This window comes from Sus scrofa, chromosome 15, assembly GCF_000003025.6.
Source record: "Sus scrofa isolate TJ Tabasco breed Duroc chromosome 15, Sscrofa11.1, whole genome shotgun sequence".
NCBI classification, from domain to species: domain Eukaryota; kingdom Metazoa; phylum Chordata; class Mammalia; order Artiodactyla; family Suidae; genus Sus; species Sus scrofa.
In genome coordinates, this window is record NC_010457.5 from 106,744,970 (window position 1) to 106,763,581 (window position 18,612).

At 39.3% G+C, this 18,612-nt stretch overlaps 1 protein-coding gene across 1 annotated transcript in view; it reads left to right on the forward strand.

The window, feature by feature from the left end:
• CYP20A1 (cytochrome P450, family 20, subfamily A, polypeptide 1) overlaps positions 1-18,157 on the forward strand; it is a 66,405-nt gene extending 48,248 nt beyond the window's left edge. Inside the window, 2 exon segments of the mRNA NM_001315809.1 lie at positions 15,809-15,898; positions 16,047-18,157. Coding sequence (NP_001302738.1) covers positions 15,809-15,898; positions 16,047-16,197 — 241 coding nt within the window. The 3' untranslated portion in view covers positions 16,198-18,157.

Below are 18,612 nucleotides of genomic sequence, written 5' to 3' on the forward strand. Positions count from 1 at the left end.
GTTGGAAAGAATCAAGTTTGATTCTCTTTTAATCTGGATCCATATAGATATCGTCAAATAAACATTTAGGGTCTCAGTTTTCAAAATTGTTTTCAAAAGAGAAAGCTGATTAAATTTGATATAATTTTTACATGGACTGTAATGTAAATATAGTATAGTCTAAAAGTGAAAGGTAATTTATGCTTTAAAAAAAGAAGAAAATAGAAGGATGATGGTGGAGTAATAGGATGTAAGGCTCAACTACTCCCACAAATATACTGAAAATACATCTACGTGTGGAACTATTCATGCAGAAGCTTAGCTAAAAACTGAGTAAAGACCTCATGATTATGATGGAGCAAGAAAAACTTCACAAAACCAGATAGGACAAAGAAAGAAGAAGAAAAAGACTCAAAACAAAGCAAAACGGGACCTGCACCCCTAGGAGGGAGCTGGAAAGAGGAAAAGCTCCTGCACCCTGGGAAGTTCCTCTACCAGCTAGGAGATCAACCACAACGGAGGAGGAACTTTAAACAATTGGTGCAAAGCAGTTAAAATGGAAAGATTCCTCCACAAAGGGTTAGTGCCAGTGCTGCAGGTGCCAGAAGGTGTCGGGAACTAAAATTCTGCCTTTAGATATCAGACTCAAAGAGGGAGCTGAGACTGGCTATGTGGAAGAAAACTGGGATTGGCCATGCAGAAATATCCTGGAGGGACTAGAGTATCGGGCGACCACAATTGATAGTGTCTAAGTGGAGGCAGCCCAGTTGGGCCTAGAGGCTGGACGCCGTTGTTTCAGGGTGCTGGAAGGAAGGGGCAGAATCCACCACTACAGCCTTTTTCCAGTACAGGCACGCGTGTGCACATGCCTCATTCTGCAGGACACTTCCTGCTTCAGCTCTGGGAGTCACATGGCATCAGTGGCTGCCTAGCAACAGCTGGGAAGCAGACCCATCCTGAGGGCTGCAGAGTCCTTGGAGCAAGTGGAGTAACCGCCTGAGGAAATAACACAGGCTCCTGACTCCTGCCGGTGGCCCTTGTGTTAGCCGCCCCCGACCTGTGCCAGAAGAGCCACTGCCAGAGGTGCCCATTCCCTGTGAGAGCAGTAATCTGCCCAGCCAGGGAAAACACAAGCCCCACAGCTACGCCCAGTGGCTCTGCAGGGGCTCATGCTGGCGGCACTGGTTCCAAAAGAGGCAAGAGAGGACCACCAGTGCCTGTTCCACGTGGGTGCTGTAAGCACCCTGACCAAGAAAAGTACAAGCTCCTGCAGGAGCTTGCACTAGTGGTTCCTGATCTGTACTGAGAAGAGCCAAGAAAGGGCTGCCTGTGCATGCTCCCTGCCAGAGCTGTGGGCTGCCCTGCTGGAGAAGAGCACAAGCTACATTGGCCCTGTGAGGGTTGATGTCAGTGGTACTCGTTCTGTACCAAGGGACCTGTGGTAGGCCCATTAATTCACATTCAATCTGCAGTGGCTACAGAGAGCACCCCTACCAGCAGCCTGGTGTGTGTGGGGGACCACCAGAAGTACATCTCCTGCAGCTAAAGGGAGAGTCTCTTAGCAACAGTTAAGGAGAAGCCTCCCACCCTTGGGGCTTTAGAGAGCGAGATCTCTAGAGTGGCCAAGCAAGGGGAATGAAGGCAGAATGGTGGCGCCTGCCCTTACAGCTATAGAGGACATTCCCCACAGCCTTCCCAGTAAAGGGAGCGTGGCAGACGCAACTGCTGATATTGCAAGCTGCAGGAAATAGTCCTGAAAGCTACCTGGTAGCAGGTGGGGTTGCAGAGAGACACTGCTACCTCCAACTGCTACAAAAGCAATCCTGTGAACTGTGAATCACTGCCGTCTGCCTCACAGACCCCATCTCTAGCAGCCACCCAGCTCCAGGAGAGGGAGTGTGATACTGCTGCTGCCAACATGTGCTCTGGGTACATGTGAACCGTTACCACCCCTGAGAACTCAAGGACTGGGCACCTGCTACTGCATCTACAGTCCTACTGTCAAGGGGACAATAAATAGAAAGGTATATAGTATGACACAACAAAAAAGTAGCTTTCAGACAAAGAACAAGACAAAAACACACAAAAACCACTAAATGATGAGGAGATAGATGGTTTACCCAAAAATGAATTCAGAGTAATTATAGTAAAGATGATCCAAGATCATGGAAAAAGAATGGAGACACAGATTGAGAACTTAAAAGTGTTTAACAAAGAGCTAGAGGACCTAGAGAACAAGATGAATAGCACAATATCTGAACTGAAAAATACTTAGAAGGAACCAAGAGCAGGTTAATAGGGGCAGAAGAACAAATAAGGTGGAAGATAGAGTGGTGAAAATCACTGCCCCACAAAAAAATAAAAAAGAATGAAAAGAACTGAGGAGAGTCTAAAGGACCTCTGGGACAACTTTAAACATACCAACATCCACATCATAGGAGTTCCAGAAGGAGAACAGAGAGAGAAAGGGCCAGAGAAAATATTTGAAGAGATTATAGGAAAAACTTGCCTAATATGGGAAAGGAAACATTCAAGTTGAGGAAGCACTGAGAAGTCCATACAAAATAAATCCAAGGAGAAACACAGGAAGGTACATATTAATCAAACTGACAAAAATTAAATACAAAGAAAAAATATTAAAAGTTACAAGGGAAAAGCAACAAATCATATATAAGGGAACCCTCATAAGGATAACAGCTATTTTTTCAGAGGAAACTCTACAAGCCAGAAGGGAGTGGCAAGATATATTTGAGGTGATGAAGAGGAGGAACCTAGAACCAAGAGTAATCTACCCATCAAAGCTCTCATTCAGATTGGGTGGAGAGAGCAAAAGCTTTTCAGACAAGCAAAAGCTAAGAGAATTTAGCACCTCTAAATCAGTTCTACATCAACTACTAAAGGAATTCCTCTAAGCAGAAAAGGAAAAGCCACAATTAGAAATAATATTACAAATGAAAAATCTCACTGGCAATGGCAAAGATAATATAAAAGTAGGAAATCACCCATTGACAAATATGATATTAAAACTAGCAAACATGAGAAGAGGAGAGGACGAATGCAGAACATTGAAAATGCAGTTGAAATTAAGACACCTGCAACCAGAAACAATTCTGCACACATACAGATGATTAAGAAAATGACAATAAGAGATGGGATTAAGATGGCAGAATAGAAGGAGTGGAGCTCAACGTCTCTCTTAAAAACAACAAAATTTATAACTACATGCTGAGCAATCTTCAACCAAATGGCCCAGAAACCTTCAAAAAGATATCCTACTCTGGAAGACAAAGAGGAGGCGACATCAAGAGGTAGGAGGGGCGATTACATGATATAAGCAACCCCGTACCTCCGCGGTGGGAAGCCCCACAGACTGGAAACTAACTGGTTCACAGAGACTCACCTACAGGAGAGAGAATTCTGAGCCCCACATCAAACTCCCACATGTGGGGATCTGGCACTGTGAGAAAGAGCCCCAGGAGCATCTGGTATTGAAGGCCAGTGGGGCTCGTGCACAGGAGCTCCAGGGGACTGGGGGAAACGGAGACCCCACTCTTAAAAGGCGCACACAGGAGTTCCCGTCATGGTGCAGTGGTTAACAAATCTGACTAACAAGCATGAGGTTGCGGGTTCGATCCCTGGCCTTACTCAGCAAGTTAAGGATCCGGTGTTGCCGTGAGCTGTGGTGTAGGTTGCAGAGGCACCTTAGATCCTGTGTTGCTGTGGCTCTGGCATAGGCCGGTGCCTACGGCTCCAATTCGACCCCTAGCCTGGGAACCTCCATATGCCGTGAGAGCGGCCCAAGAAATGGTAAAAACACATACACACACACACACACACCACAGAGACTTTGACGTGCACTGAGTCCCAGGGCAAAGCAAAGTCTCCGTAGGTATCTGGGTCAAATCTGACTGCAGTTCTTGGAGGACCTCCTGGGAAAACAGGGGTGAATGTGGCTTGTTGTGAGGGAAGGACATTGGAAGCAAAGCTCTTGGGAATATTCAGCAGAGTGCCTTTCTCTGGAGGTGGCCATTTTGGGAAAATCTGGCCCCACCCATCAGTGCTGAGAAGCCACAGCCCAAACAACAACCAGGGTGGGATCATAGCCACACCCATCAGTAAACAGACTACCTAAAGATACCCCCCCCCCTTGCACATAGCCCCTCTAATCTCACCCAGAGACAAAGTCCCACCTACCAAAGGGATAGGAATCAGCTCCACCTACCAGTGGGCAGGCATCAGCCCCTCCCATCAGGAAGCCTGCAGCAAGACCCCATACCAACTTTAGCCACAAGGGCAGCAGCCACCAGAAGTAACAGAGGCTACAAACCTATTATCTATAAAAAGGTCACCACACCAAAAACCTATAAAAATGAAGACAGAGAACTATAACTCAGAGGAGGGAGAAAGAAAAAAACTCAGAAAAACAGCCAAGTGATGAGGGGATTCTCAGCCTCCAGGAAAAAGACTTTAGACTGTTAATGCTAAAGATGATGCAAAACATTGGAAATAAACTGGAGGCAAAGATGGATAACTTACAGGAAACACTGACCAAAGAGATGCAAGATATAAAACTTAAGCAAGAAGAGATGCAAAATACAATCACTGAAATAAAAAATTCACTAGAAGCAGCCAACAGCAGAATACAAGAGGCAGAAGAACAGATAAGCAAGGTGGAGGACAGAATCGTGGAAATTATGGATGCAGAATAGAAAAGAGAAAAAAGATTGAAAACAAATGAAGAGAGTCTCAGAGAATTCTGGGACAATGTGAAACACACCAACATCTGTACTATAGGGGTGCCAGAAGGAGAAGAGAGGGAGAAGGGGACAGAAAAAATATTCCAAGAGATAATAGCCAAAAACTTCCCTAACATGGGAAAGGAATCACTCACTCAAATCCAGGAAGCACAATGACTACCATATAAAATAAACCCAAGGAGGAATACACCGAGACACATATTAATCAAACTGACCAAAATTAAAGACAAAGAGAAAATCTTGAAAGCAGCTAGGGAAATGAAACAAGTACCATACAAGGGAACCCCAATAAGGTTATCGGCAGATTTTTCAACAGAAACTCTGCAGGCCAGAAGGGAGTGGCATGATATACTTAATGTGATGAAGGGAAAAAAGCTCCAACCAAGATTACTTTACCCAGCAAGGCTCCCATTCAGACTTGAAGGAGAAATCAAAACCTTCACAGATAAGCAAAAGCTAAGAGAATTCAGCAACATTAAACCAGCCTTACGACAAATCCTAAAGGAACTTCTCTAGGCAGAAAAGACAAGACAGCAACAGGAAACAAAAATTTCAAAAATGACAAGGCTCACCAGTAAAGGTATATATACGGTAAAGATACGAGATCATCCGTGCACAAGTATGCCAGCAAAATCAGAAATCGTGAGAGGAGGAGGGTACAAATGCAGGACACTGGAGATGCACGTGCAATTAAGAGACCAACAACTTAAAACAATCCCGCCCCTTTTTTTTTTCTCTTTTTGCTATTTCTTTGGGCTGCTCCCACGACATAGGGAGGTTCCCAGGCTAGGGGTCGAATCGGAGCTGTAGCCACCAGCCTACGCCAGAGCCACAGCAATGCGGGATCCGAGCCACGTCTGCAACCTACACCACAGCTCACGGCAACGCCGGATCGTTAACCCACCGAGCAAGGGCAGGGACTGTACCCGCAACCTCATGGTTCATAGTCGGATTCGTTAACCACTGCGCCACGACGGGAACTCCTAAAACAATCTCTTATATACATAGACTCTTATATCAAAACTTCAGAATAACTGCAAACCAAAAATCTACAATTGATACACACACAAATAAGAAAAATCCACTCAAATACAGCACTAACGAGAGTCATCAAACAAGAAGAGGAGAGAACAAGAGAAGAAGGGAAGAAAAAAGAGCAACAAAAACACGTCCAAAGCAGTTAATAAAATGGCAATAAGAACATACATATCAATAATTACCTTAAATGTGAATGGACTAAACACCCCAACCAAAAGACAGACTGGATGAATGGATACCAAAACAAGACCCTTATATATGCTGTCTTCAAGAGACCCACTTCACTTCTAGGGACACATACAAACTGAAAGGGAGAGGATGGAAGAAAATATTTCATGCAGACGGGAATCAAAAGAAAGCTGGAGTAGCAATACTCCTATCAGACAAAATAGACTTTAAGATGAAGAATATTTTAAGATGAAGAATATTTTAAGGGACAAGGAAGGTCACTACCTAATGATCAGAGGATCAATCCAAGAAGAAGACAGAACAATTTGAAATATCTACACACCCAACACAGGTTCACCACAATATGTAAGGCAACCGCTAACAACCTTAAAAGGACAAATCGACAATAACACAATCATAGTGGGGGACTTTAACACCTCACTTACAGCAATGGACAGATCATCCAGACCGAAAATCAGCAAGGAAACACAGGCCCTGAATGAAGCATTAGGCCAGAAGGACTTAATAGATATTTATAGGACATCCCATCCAAAAGCAGCACAATACACATTCTTCTCAAATGCACATGGACATTCTCTAAGATGGATCACACTGTGGGCTACAAATCAAACCTTGGTAACTTTAAGAGATTTGAAATCATATCAAGCATCTTTTCTGACCACAGTGCTATACGACTGGAGATCAACAACAAGAGAAAACCTGCCCCAAACACAAACATGTGGAGACTGAACAACATGCCACTAAACAACCAATGGAACAGTGAAGAAATCAAAGAGGAAATTTAAAAATACCTAGACCCAAATGACAACAAAGGTACGACACTCCAAAACCTATGGGATGCAGCAAAAGCCCTTCTAAGGGGAAAGACTGTAGCAATACAAGCCCACCTCAGGAAACAAGGAAAAGTTCAAAGAAACAAGCTAACTTTACATCTAAAGCAGCTCCAGAGAGAACAGACAGGACCTAAAGTTAGTAGAAGGAAAGAAATCATAAAGATCAGAGCAGAAATCAATGAAATAGAAACGAAGAAAACCATAGAAAAGATCAATGCAACGAAAAGATGGTTCTTTGAAAAGATCAACCAAATTGACAAACCCTTAGCCAGACTTATCGAGAAAAAAAGAGAGAGGACTCAAATCAATAAAATTAGAAATGAAAAAGGAGAAGTAACAACGGACATCACAGAAATACAAAGGATCATAAGAGACTACTATATGCAACTATACGCCAATGAAATGGACAACCTAGAAGAAATGGACAAATTCTTAGACAAGTACAATCTTCCAAGACTAAACCAAGACGAAATGGAAAAGACGAAGGGGCAGTTACAAGAAGTGAAATTGAAACTGTGATTAAAAAACTTCCAACAAACAAAACTCCAGGGCCAGATGGCTTCACAGGAGAATTCCATCAAACATTTAGAGAAGAGCTAACACCTATCCTTCTGAAACTGTTCCAAAAAACTGCAGAGGAAGAGACACTCCCAAACTCATTCTATGAGGCCACCACCTCCCTCATACCAAAACCAAAGATACCACAAAAAGAGAAAACTACAAGCCAGTTTCACTGATGAACATCAATGCAAAAATCCTCAACAAAACACTAGCAAACCAAATCCAACAATACTTTAAAAGGATTGTACATCATGATCAAGTGGGATTTATCCCAGGGATGCAACGGTTCTTCAGTATCCCCAAACCCATCAGTGTGATATACCACATTAACAATCTGAAGAATAAAAACCATATGATCCTCCCAACAGATGCAGAAAAAGCCTCTGACAAAACCCAACACCCATTTCTGATAAAAACCCTTCAGAAAGCGGGCATAGAGGGAACCTACCTCAACATAATAAAGGCCATATGTGACAAACCCACAGCAAACATCATTCTCAATGGTGAAAAGCTGAAAGAATTCCCGCTGAGATCAGGAACAAGACAAGGATGTCTGCTCTCACCACTACTCGTCAACATAGTTTTGGAAGTCCTAGCCATAGCAATCAGAGAAGTAAAAGAGATAGAAGGAATCCAAATTGAAAAGGGAGAAGTAAAACTATCCCTATTTGCAGATGACATGATCCTATACCTAGACAATCCTCAAGACTCTACCAGAAAACTGTTAGAGCTCATCCGTGAATCTGGCAAAGTCGCAGGATACAAAAATAATACACAGAAATCGACGGCATTTCTATACACTAACAATGAGAGATCAGAGAGCAGAGAAATCAGGGAAGCAATCCCGTTTCCCATCGCATCCAAAAGAATAAAATACCTAGGAGTAAACCTACCGAAAGAGACAAAAGACCTGTACTCTGAAAACTATAAGACACTGATGAAAGAAATCAGAGATGACACAAACAGGTCGAAAGACATACCATGCTCGTGGATTGGAAGAGTCAATATGATCAAAATGACCATACTCCCCAAGGCAATCTACAGATTCAATGCAATCCCTATCAAATTACCAAGGACATTTTTTCACAGAACTCGAACAAAATATTTTAAAGTTTGTTTGGAAACACAAAAGACCCAGAATAGCCAAAGACATCCTGAAAAAGAAAAATGGAGCTGGAGGAATCAGGCTCCCGGACATAAGACTATACTACAAAGCAACAGTCATCAAGACTGTGTGGTACTGGCACAAAGATAGACATATAGATCAGTGGAACAGGATAGAAAGCCCAGAATTAAACCCACACACCTACAGCCAACTCATCTATGACAAAGAAGGCAAGAATATACAATGGAGAATGGACAGCTTGTTCAGTAAGTGGTGCTGGGAAAACGGGACAGCCACATGGAAAAGAATGAAATTAGAGCACTCCCTCACACCATACACAAAAATAAACCCCAAATGGATTAAAGACCTAGATATAAGACCAGACACTATAAAACTCTTAGAGGAAAGCATAGGCCAAACACTCTCTGACATAAACCGCAGCAACATCTTCTCAGATCCACCTCTCAGACTACTGACAATAAAAACAAAAATAAACAAATGGGACCTAATCAAACGTCAAGGTTTCTGCACAGCAAAGGAAACCCTAAACAAAACGAAAAGACAACCCACAGAATGGGAGAAAATCTTTGTAACTGAATCGACTGACAAGGGATTCATCTCCAAAATTTATAAACACCTTCTGCAGCTCCATACCAAGAAAAGAAAAAACTCCATCAAAAAATGGGCAGAAGATCTAAACAGACAGTTCTCCAAAGAAGACACACAGATGGCCAAAAAAGACATGAAAAGATGTTCAACATCACTCATTATTAGAGAAATGCTAATCAAAACCACCGTGAGGTACCTGCTCACACCAGCCAGAATGGCCGTCATTGAAAAGTCTACAAGCAATAAGTGCTGGAGAGGGTGTGGAGAAAAGGGAACCCTATTACACTGTTGGTAGGATTGCACATTGGTGCAACCCCTGTGGAAAACAGGATGGAGATGCCTCAGAAAGCTAAAAACAGAACTACCATTTGATCCTGCAATCCCACTCCTGGGCATCTATTCAGAGAAAACCATGACTCGAAAAGACACAAGTACTCCTGTGCTCATTGCAGCACTATTTCCAGTAGCCAAGACATGGAAACAACCTAAATGTCCATCAACAGAGCAGTGGATCAAGGAGATGTGGTACATATACACAATGGAATATCACTCAGCCATTAAAATGAACGAAATACCAGCATTTTTAGCAACAAGGATGGACCCAGAAACTATCATGCTAAGTGAAGTCAGCCATACAATGAGACACCAACATCAAATGCTTTCACTGCCCTGTGGAGTCTGAAAAAAGGACAGATTGCACTTCTTTGCAGAACAGATACTGACTCACAGACTTTGAAAAACTTACGGTTCCCAAAGGAGACAGTTTTGGGGGCTGGGAGGATATGCTGTGGATGTGGGATGGAAATCCTATTGAATTGGATTGTGATGATCCTTGTACAATTATAAATGTAATGAATTCATTGAATAATAGTCATAAAAAAGAAAATGACAGTAAGTACATACTTATGCGTAATTACATTGAAGGTAAATGGATTAAATGCCCCAACTAAAATACATAGTCTGGCTGAATGGATACAAAAACATATATATGCTGCTTACAAGAGAAGCATTCCAGATTTAAGGACACATGCAGTCTTAAAGTGTGGGGATGGAAGAAAATATTACATGCAAATGGAAATTATAGAAAAGCAGGTGTAGTAATACTCCTATCACAACATAGATTTTAAAATAAAAAGGTCAGAAGAGACAATGAAGGACATTACATAATGACTAAAGGATTAATACAAGGCAAAGATATGACAAGTGTAAGTATACATGGACCCACCATAGGAGCACCACAGTATTTGAGGCAAGTCCTAATAGCCAGAAAAGGAGAAATCGATAGTAACACAGTATTAGTGGGGGATTTTAACACCCCTTTTATAGCAATGGACAGATCATCCAGACAGAAAGTCAACAAGGAGACACAGATCTTAAATGATACACTCGGAGTTCCTGTCATGGCTCAGTGGTTAATGAACCCGATTAGTATCCTTGACGACTCAGGTTTGATCCTTGGCATTGCTCAGTGGGTTAAGGATCTAGCATTGCCATGAGCTGTGGTGTAGGTCGAAGATGTGGCTTAGATCCCACATTGCTGTGGCTGTAGTGTAGGCCTGTAGGTACACCTCTGATTCGACCCCTAGCCTGGGATCCTCCATGTCACAGCTGTGGCCCTAAAAAGACAAAAAAAGACCAAAAAAAAAAAAAAAAAAAGATACACTAGACCAAATAGACTTAACTATCTATAGAACTTTTCACCCCAAAGCAGCAGAATTTACTTTCTTCTCAAGTACACATGGAACGTTCTCCAGGATAGATCACATCTTGGGCCACCGATGAAGCCTCAGTAAATTAAAATAATGTTGAAATTATTTCAAGTATCTTCTCTGACCACAATGCTATGAAACTAGGAATCAACTGCAAGAAAAGAAAATGGCAAAAAATGCAAACTCCTGAAAGCTAAACAATATGCTGCTAAACAACCAATGGATCATTGAAGAAATCAAAGAGGAATTTAAAGATACTTAGAGACAAATGACAATGAAGGTACAATGATCCAAAACCTATGGGACATAGCAAAAGCAGTTCTGCAAGGGAAGTTCATAGCAGTACAATCTTATCTCAGCAAGAGGAAAAAAATCAAGTAAACAACCTAACTTTACACCTTAAACATCTAGAGAAGGAAGAATAGACAAAGCCCCAAATGAGTAGAAGGAAAGAAGTCATAAAGATTAGAGCAGAAATTAATAACATAGGGACAAAGAAAGCAATAGAGAAAATCAATGAAATCAAAAGTTTGTTGTTTGAAAAGATCAACAAAATTGATCAACGTTTAGCCAGACTCATCAAGAAATAAAGGGAGAGGGTTCATTTAAATAAAATTAGAAATGAGGAAGGAGAAGCAACAACTGACACCACAGAAATACAAAGAATCACGAGAGACTACTATGAGTAACTGTTTACTGATAAAATGAACAACCTAGAAGACATGGACAGATTCTTACCAAGGTACAACCTACCAAGACTGAGCCAGGAAGAAATAGAAAATGTGACTAGACCAATCACAAGCACTGAAATTGAAAATGTGATTTAAAAACTTCCAAAAAACAAAAGTCAGGATCTGGTGGCATCACAGCTGAATTCCATCAAACAATAAGAGACGAGTTAACCCCTCTTGTTCTGAAACTTTTCCAAAAAAATTGCAGAGGAGGGAACACTCCCAAGTTCATTCTACGAAGCCACTATCACCCTGATACCAAAACCATACAAAGATACCACAAAAAAAAAAAGAGAAAAAAGGAAATTACAGGCCAGTATCGCTGATGAACATAGATGTAAAAATCCACAACGAAATATTAGCAAACTGCTTACAAATGTATATTAAAAAGATCATACACCATAATCAAGTAGGATTTATTTCAAGGATGCAAGGATTCTTCAGTGTTCACAAATCTATCAATGTGATACACCACATTGACCCACTGAAAAATAAAAACCATTTGATCATCTCAATAGAGGCAGAAAAAGCTTTTGACAAAATTCAACATCCATTCCTGATAAAAACTCTTCAAAGAGTGGGCAAAGAAGGAAACTACCTTAATATAATAATAATATAATGTTAGCTGTGACACACTCACAGCTAACATCATTCTCAATGGTGAAAAACTGAAAGCATTTCCACGAAGATCAGGAACAAGACAAGGATGTCCACTTTCACCAATGTTATTCAACATAGTTTTGGGAGTCCTAGCCACCACAATCAGAGAAGAGAAAGAAATTAAAGGAATCCAAATTGGAAAGGAAGGAGTAAAACTATCACTGTTTGCAGATGACATGATCCTATACCTAGGCAATCTTAAAGACACTGACAGAAAACTGTTAGAGCTCATCAATGAATTTGGTAAAGTTTCAGGATACAAAATCAATACACAGATGTAAACTGCATTTCTCTATACTAACAGTGAAAGATCAAAAAGAGAAATTAGGGAAACCATCCCATTTACCTTGCATAAAAAAGAATAAAATGCCTGGGAATAAACCCATCTAAAGAGACAAAAGATCTGTACTCTGAAAACTATAAGATGCTGATGAAAGAAATCAAAGATGACACAAAAAGATGGAAAGGTATACCATGCTCTTGGATTGGAAGAATCAATATAATCAAAATGACAGTACTGCCTAAGGCAATATACTATCAAATTTCTATCAAATTACCAATGATATTTTTTATAGAACTTGAAGAAAATATTTTAAAATTTGTATGGAAACAGAAAATACCTCAAATAGCCAAAGCAATATTGAAAAGAAAAAAATGGAACTGGAGGAATCAGGTCCCCTGACTTCAGACTGTACTACAAAGTTACAGTCATCAAAACAGTATGATACTGTCACAAAAACAAAAATGTAAATCAAAGGAACAGGATAGAAAGCCCAGAAACAGGCCCAAGCACCTATGGTCAACTCATCTATGACCAGGGAGGCAAGAACATTTAGTGAAGGAAAGATAGTCTCTCCAATAAACGGTGCTGGGAAAACTGGACAACTGCATGTAAGAGAATGAAATTAGAACATTTTCTAACACCATACACAAAAATAAACTCAAAATGGAGTTAAAATGGACCTAAATGTAGAGCCAGATATGGTAAAACAGAGGGAAACATAGGCAGAATGCTCTTTGACATAAATAACAGCAACATCTTGTGTGATCCACCTCTTAGAATAACGATAATAAAGACAAAAATAAACCAGTGGGACCTAATTAAACTCAAAAGCTTCTGCACAGCACAGGAAACCCTTTTTTTTGTTTGTTTTTTTAAATGAAAAGGCAACCCACAGAATGGGAGAAAATCTTTTTTTTTTTTTTTTGTCTTTTTGCCTTTTCTGGGGCCACTCCCACGGCATATGGAGGTTCCCAGGCTAGGGGTCCAATCAGAGCTGTAGCCACTGGCCTACGCTACAGCCACAGCAATGTGGGATCCGAGCACATCTGCAACCTACACCACAGCTCACGGCAATGCCAGATCCCTAACCCACTGAGGAAGGACAGGGATTGAACCCGCAACCTCATGATTCCTAGTTGGATTCATTAACCACTGAGCCACAACGGGAACTCCTGGGAGAAAATATTTGCAAATGATCCAGCCAGCAAAAGTTTAGTCTCCAAAATATACAAACACCTCTTACAACTCAACAACAAAAAACCAAACAACCCAATTGAAAAATGGGCAGAAGACCTAAGTAGACATTTCTCCAAAGAAGACAAACAGGTGGCAAGCAGGCATCTCAAAAAATGCTTAACATCACTAATTATTAGAGAAATGCAAATCAAAGTTACAATGAGGTACTGCCTCACACCAGTTAGAGTGGCCATCATTAACAAGTCAACAAACAACAAATTCTGGAGAGGATGTAGAGAAAAGGAACCTTCCTTCTCTACTGGTGGGAATGTAAATTGGTACAACCACTGTGGAAAACAGTATGGAGATACCTTAGAAAACTAAATATAGAACTACCATATGATGCAGCAATCCCATCCTCAGCATATATCCAGATAAAACTTTCATTGAAAAAGATACATGCACCTTCATGTTCATTGCAGCACTATTCACAATAACCAAAACAGGGAAAAAACCTAAATGTTCATTGACAGATGAATGGATTAAGAAGATATGGTACATATGTACAATGGATTACTGTTCAGCCATAAAAAGGACAAAATAATGCCATTTGCAGCAACATGGATGGAACTAGAGACTCTCATACTAAGTGAAGTAAGTTAGAAAAAGACAAACACCGTATGATATCACATATATGTCAAGTCTAATATATGACACAAATGATCTATGTACAAAGCAAAAATGAACATGGAGGGCAGACTTGTGTTTGCCAGTGGGAAGGGGGAAAAGGGACTGATGGGAAGTTTGGGTTTGGTGATGGATACTGTTATATTTAGAACAGATGGGTGACGGGGTCCTGTTGTGCAGCACAGGGAACTGTATCCTGTCTCTTCAGTAAGAGCCTAATGGCAAATGAAAAAAATAGGTGGCTGGGTCACGTTGCTATATAGCAGAAATTAAAGGAACATTTTAAATCAACCATACTTTAATAAAAACTTTTTTAAATAAAATAAAAGAAGAATTCTTTTTTTTTCTCATAGTAGAGTTTTAGAGGTTTTTTTTGTTTTTGTTTTTGTTTTTTAAATGGCCACACCCATGACATATGGAAATTCCCAGGCCAGCGTTTGAAATGGAGCCTACCGTAGCTGCAGCAGCTCTGGATGCTTTAACCCACTGCGCTGGACTGGGGAACAAACCAGTACCTCTGCATTGAACGGAGCCACTGCAGTTGGTTTCTTAACCCACAGTGCCACAATGGGAACCCCTTGAGTTTAGTTCTTTTTAAAACATTTATTTTTGGAGTTCCCGTCATGGCTCAGTGGTTAACAAATCTGACTAGGAACTATGAGGTTGCAGGTTCCATCCCTGGCCTCGCTCAGAGGGTTGAGGATCTGGCGTTGCTGTGGGCTGTGGTGTAGGTTGCAGATGTGGCTTGGATCCCATTGCTGTGGCCCTGGTGTAGGCTGTTGGCTACAGCTTGGATTAGATCCTTGGCCTGGGAACCTCCATATGCTGCCTGTGCAGCCCTAGAAAAGAACAACAACAACAACAACAAAAAAAAAAAACACATTTATTTTTGAGAGGAATTTTTATGCTCCTGGTTGGGTAAGTTATTTGTTTTGTTTCAGTATATCCATTTCCCCAGTGATTTTTTACAGCGTAAAAATCTGTAGAATAAAATATCTTAGCCTCTTCATTTCATTCACTTAATAAGTCTGGATCTAAAGTAATTGAGGAATATAATTTTAAGTTTGGTGTCTCTGATTTTAAGGAATAAAATGTAATTGAAGAGGCAATGTAAAATGTCTTGCATATTGAACCAATCATTTCATGTAACATATTTTGAACACTGTGAAATGTAAATATTCATTATGTGATTTTTGTGTGATTTTGTATCCTTATATCTCATAAGATGATATAAGCATATGTTACAATTTCATTTCATGCTGATTCTGGATAAATGTATTTGGCATATATTGTTTAGGAAATTATTAAGCAAAAAGACGATTTATGTACAATATGTTATTTGGGTTACACAATAGGTGAAAATTAAATTTAATGCGATAGCAGTTTCTATCTTCGGTAGTTTTTAAACTTTGTTATATACCTGTGTTCTTATCATGTAAATAGGTACCATGTCAGTGGAGTTCTGTTGTGATCAGCCCCAAATCTTTTTAGGTTTGATCCAGAGCGGTTTGATGATGAATCGGTAATGAAGACTTTCTCCTTGCTTGGATTCTCAGGCCCACAGGAATGCCCAGAGCTGAGGTGAGATGATAGAGAAAGGAAACTGAAAGGGAAGCGCCAGACTTGGTACTTACTCTTTTGATGATCACTGTTGATGAGAATGAACAGTCTATGTAATCAAAGTATAATTGTTAATCCTTAGTAAACAGTTGACTTTCTTCCTGACTAGGTTTGCGTATATGGTGACCACTGTACTTTTGAGTGTACTGGTGAGGAGACTGCACCTACTTTCTGTGGAGGGACAAGTTATCGAAACTAAGTATGAACTGGTAACCTCGTCCAAGGAAGAAGCTTGGATCACTGTCTCAAAGAGATATTGAAATTGTATACATTTAACTTTGTTGAGGAAAATGACCATTTAGAAAATCTGTATTGAATCCTTTTATAAACCAAACATCATTGTGTTATATAAACACCTATTAGTACTTCATCATGTAAATTTGGATTTTGTATCACATTTTCTTAATGCATGATTTACATTTATACTTATTGCATCAATATAGTGCTAGTTTTATAATGGGAGGCCATCTACTTTTAATTTTTTATCACTTTCTATATCATTAATTGCGTATCATTAGCCTTAGTGTGATCTCTAAAATTAATATTCTGGAAGAGGAATTATTTTGCACAATAATGTTTTCTAAACATTCATAAAAAAGTACTTTTTGTACTTTAAATAAATCATTTTAATGGGGGAAAAAAGGACTTTTCATAATTTTATTTATTGGATTACTATTTTTATTTTTAAGGATAAATGAATTTGTGTTTAATCATTGTTATTAGGTTTGAATAACTCATTGAATAACCTACCTTATATTTGCTATTGTTATGCCTCCCCAGACAACAGTGTTCATTTCATGACTTATACAGGGCTCATTGTTTCGAATAGTTCTGAATCATTTGGAAAATAATACAGTTATTTTTTAATGTGTTTTGAAGTGTCCTTCCTAAGTAGCCAACTAAGATTGAGGCTTGTGTGTTCTTTTTTGCTTGAAATCTTAGTAGTAATATAGTACTCCACCAATTCTCATTTGTGGAAAAAACTGAACTTGTTATTTTTTATTGTTTCATATCCTAGCCATAATGAACTTATGATTAAGAAATGAGGGAGCATTAACCAAAAACCAAATTCAAATTTAAAAAAGAAAACAAAGGTGGGTGAAAACATTCTCAAAATATGTGACAGAAAGGGCTGATACCCATATTGCATATAAGGAGCTCATACAAATTGGTAAGAAAACCTACTGTAGACATATGGGCAAAAGACATGAATATACAGCTTTTACAAGGGGAAACAACTAATAAACTTTTAGAAAAATGATCACTCTCACTAGTAAGCAAGGAAATACTGGGGCTTTTTCAAAAATATGTTAACTTTCATAATTGACTTTTTAGTCCTAATAAGTTTATATTTAATACCTTTTTATTGACAGAATTGTATTTTAGTTCACTTTTTTGGTTACACTGTTCTTGGAGAATTCTATTTTTAAATTTTTTTTTTTTTTTTAAAGATGATAACCAAAGGAAATATGCCTAGTGCTGATAGAGAGGAAAGGAAGAATAATGATAAATGTCTGCAAATGGGCTTCTTTTTGACACTGCTGAATTTCTCTTGCAATTTTGGTTTCAAGAACATACCCTAGTTATTAATTGAATTATTTTATGCTGTGTTTATGGTTATATAGCTAACATTTTAGTCCTTGTAATGAGTGGTTAGACATAGAAACTAAGTTATTAGACGCAGCTTTATTTTTGACAAAAACATTTAATTTATGGAATAATTTAAATTCTGAAACCTTAAAAGAAATGTGTTTTTAGTTCCTCGCATGTATGTTGTTTCTATAAAGGCATGTTGTTAAATTTATTCCCTCCCCGCCTAGCATTTTCTATCGTTTTGTATATATAGAGCAACTTCCTTTGTTATTTGCATACCTGACTTAATCGGTTTGGAAACTGGCAGTGGAAGGTTAGAGTAGACAATCATAGGTAAGCCAAGTGTCAATAAAATTAAACAAGATAAGTGGAATTTTATAAGTGGAATTTTAAAGCAAGTGAGACACGATTAGCAATGATCAAGGCCAAAAGCAGGGTAGCCGAGCCAGAGAGTCAGGGTGTTGGCGTATTGCCAATAAATGAGGCAGTGTATCATTACTAATAGTGATTGGAATCGTGAAAATAGAGGAATCAGCTAAATAAGCACATTTTATCCAGAGTGTCATGACTAAAAACACATTAAAATAAGTCACCTTGTAGAGGATTTTTAAAAATAAAAGTACTGTTAATCATGCATAAAATAAGTTATCCACTCACTGTTGTTCTTATTCGGCCCTTTGTATTTGTCAAACGACCTAAATTTCAGTAGCCTCAGTGTCCCTGATGGTTTGTAGCATGACTCTAGTGGGACTCTTAAACTTTAAAGCTTTTTGGCCTCTTAATATCTATTTCTTCACTGATTTCGATCTGCATTCTTCTTGATAGTTCAGAAGTTTATTGTTAAAAACATTAACACAACATATTTTTTTAATGGAATGAAAGGGCTCTTCCACACTTCGTGCTAATAAAATTCAAAGCAGAATTAATTCTGTGAATGTATTTGGGAAAAATGAAAAACTCACAAGCTACACGTGTGCTCACTGTACATGGTTCGCAAATGTACAGTTTTTTTTAAAATAAATAGATTCTATCTTATTTATAGACCCAATATCATACTTTGTTTTCTTTATGTTGAAATAGCT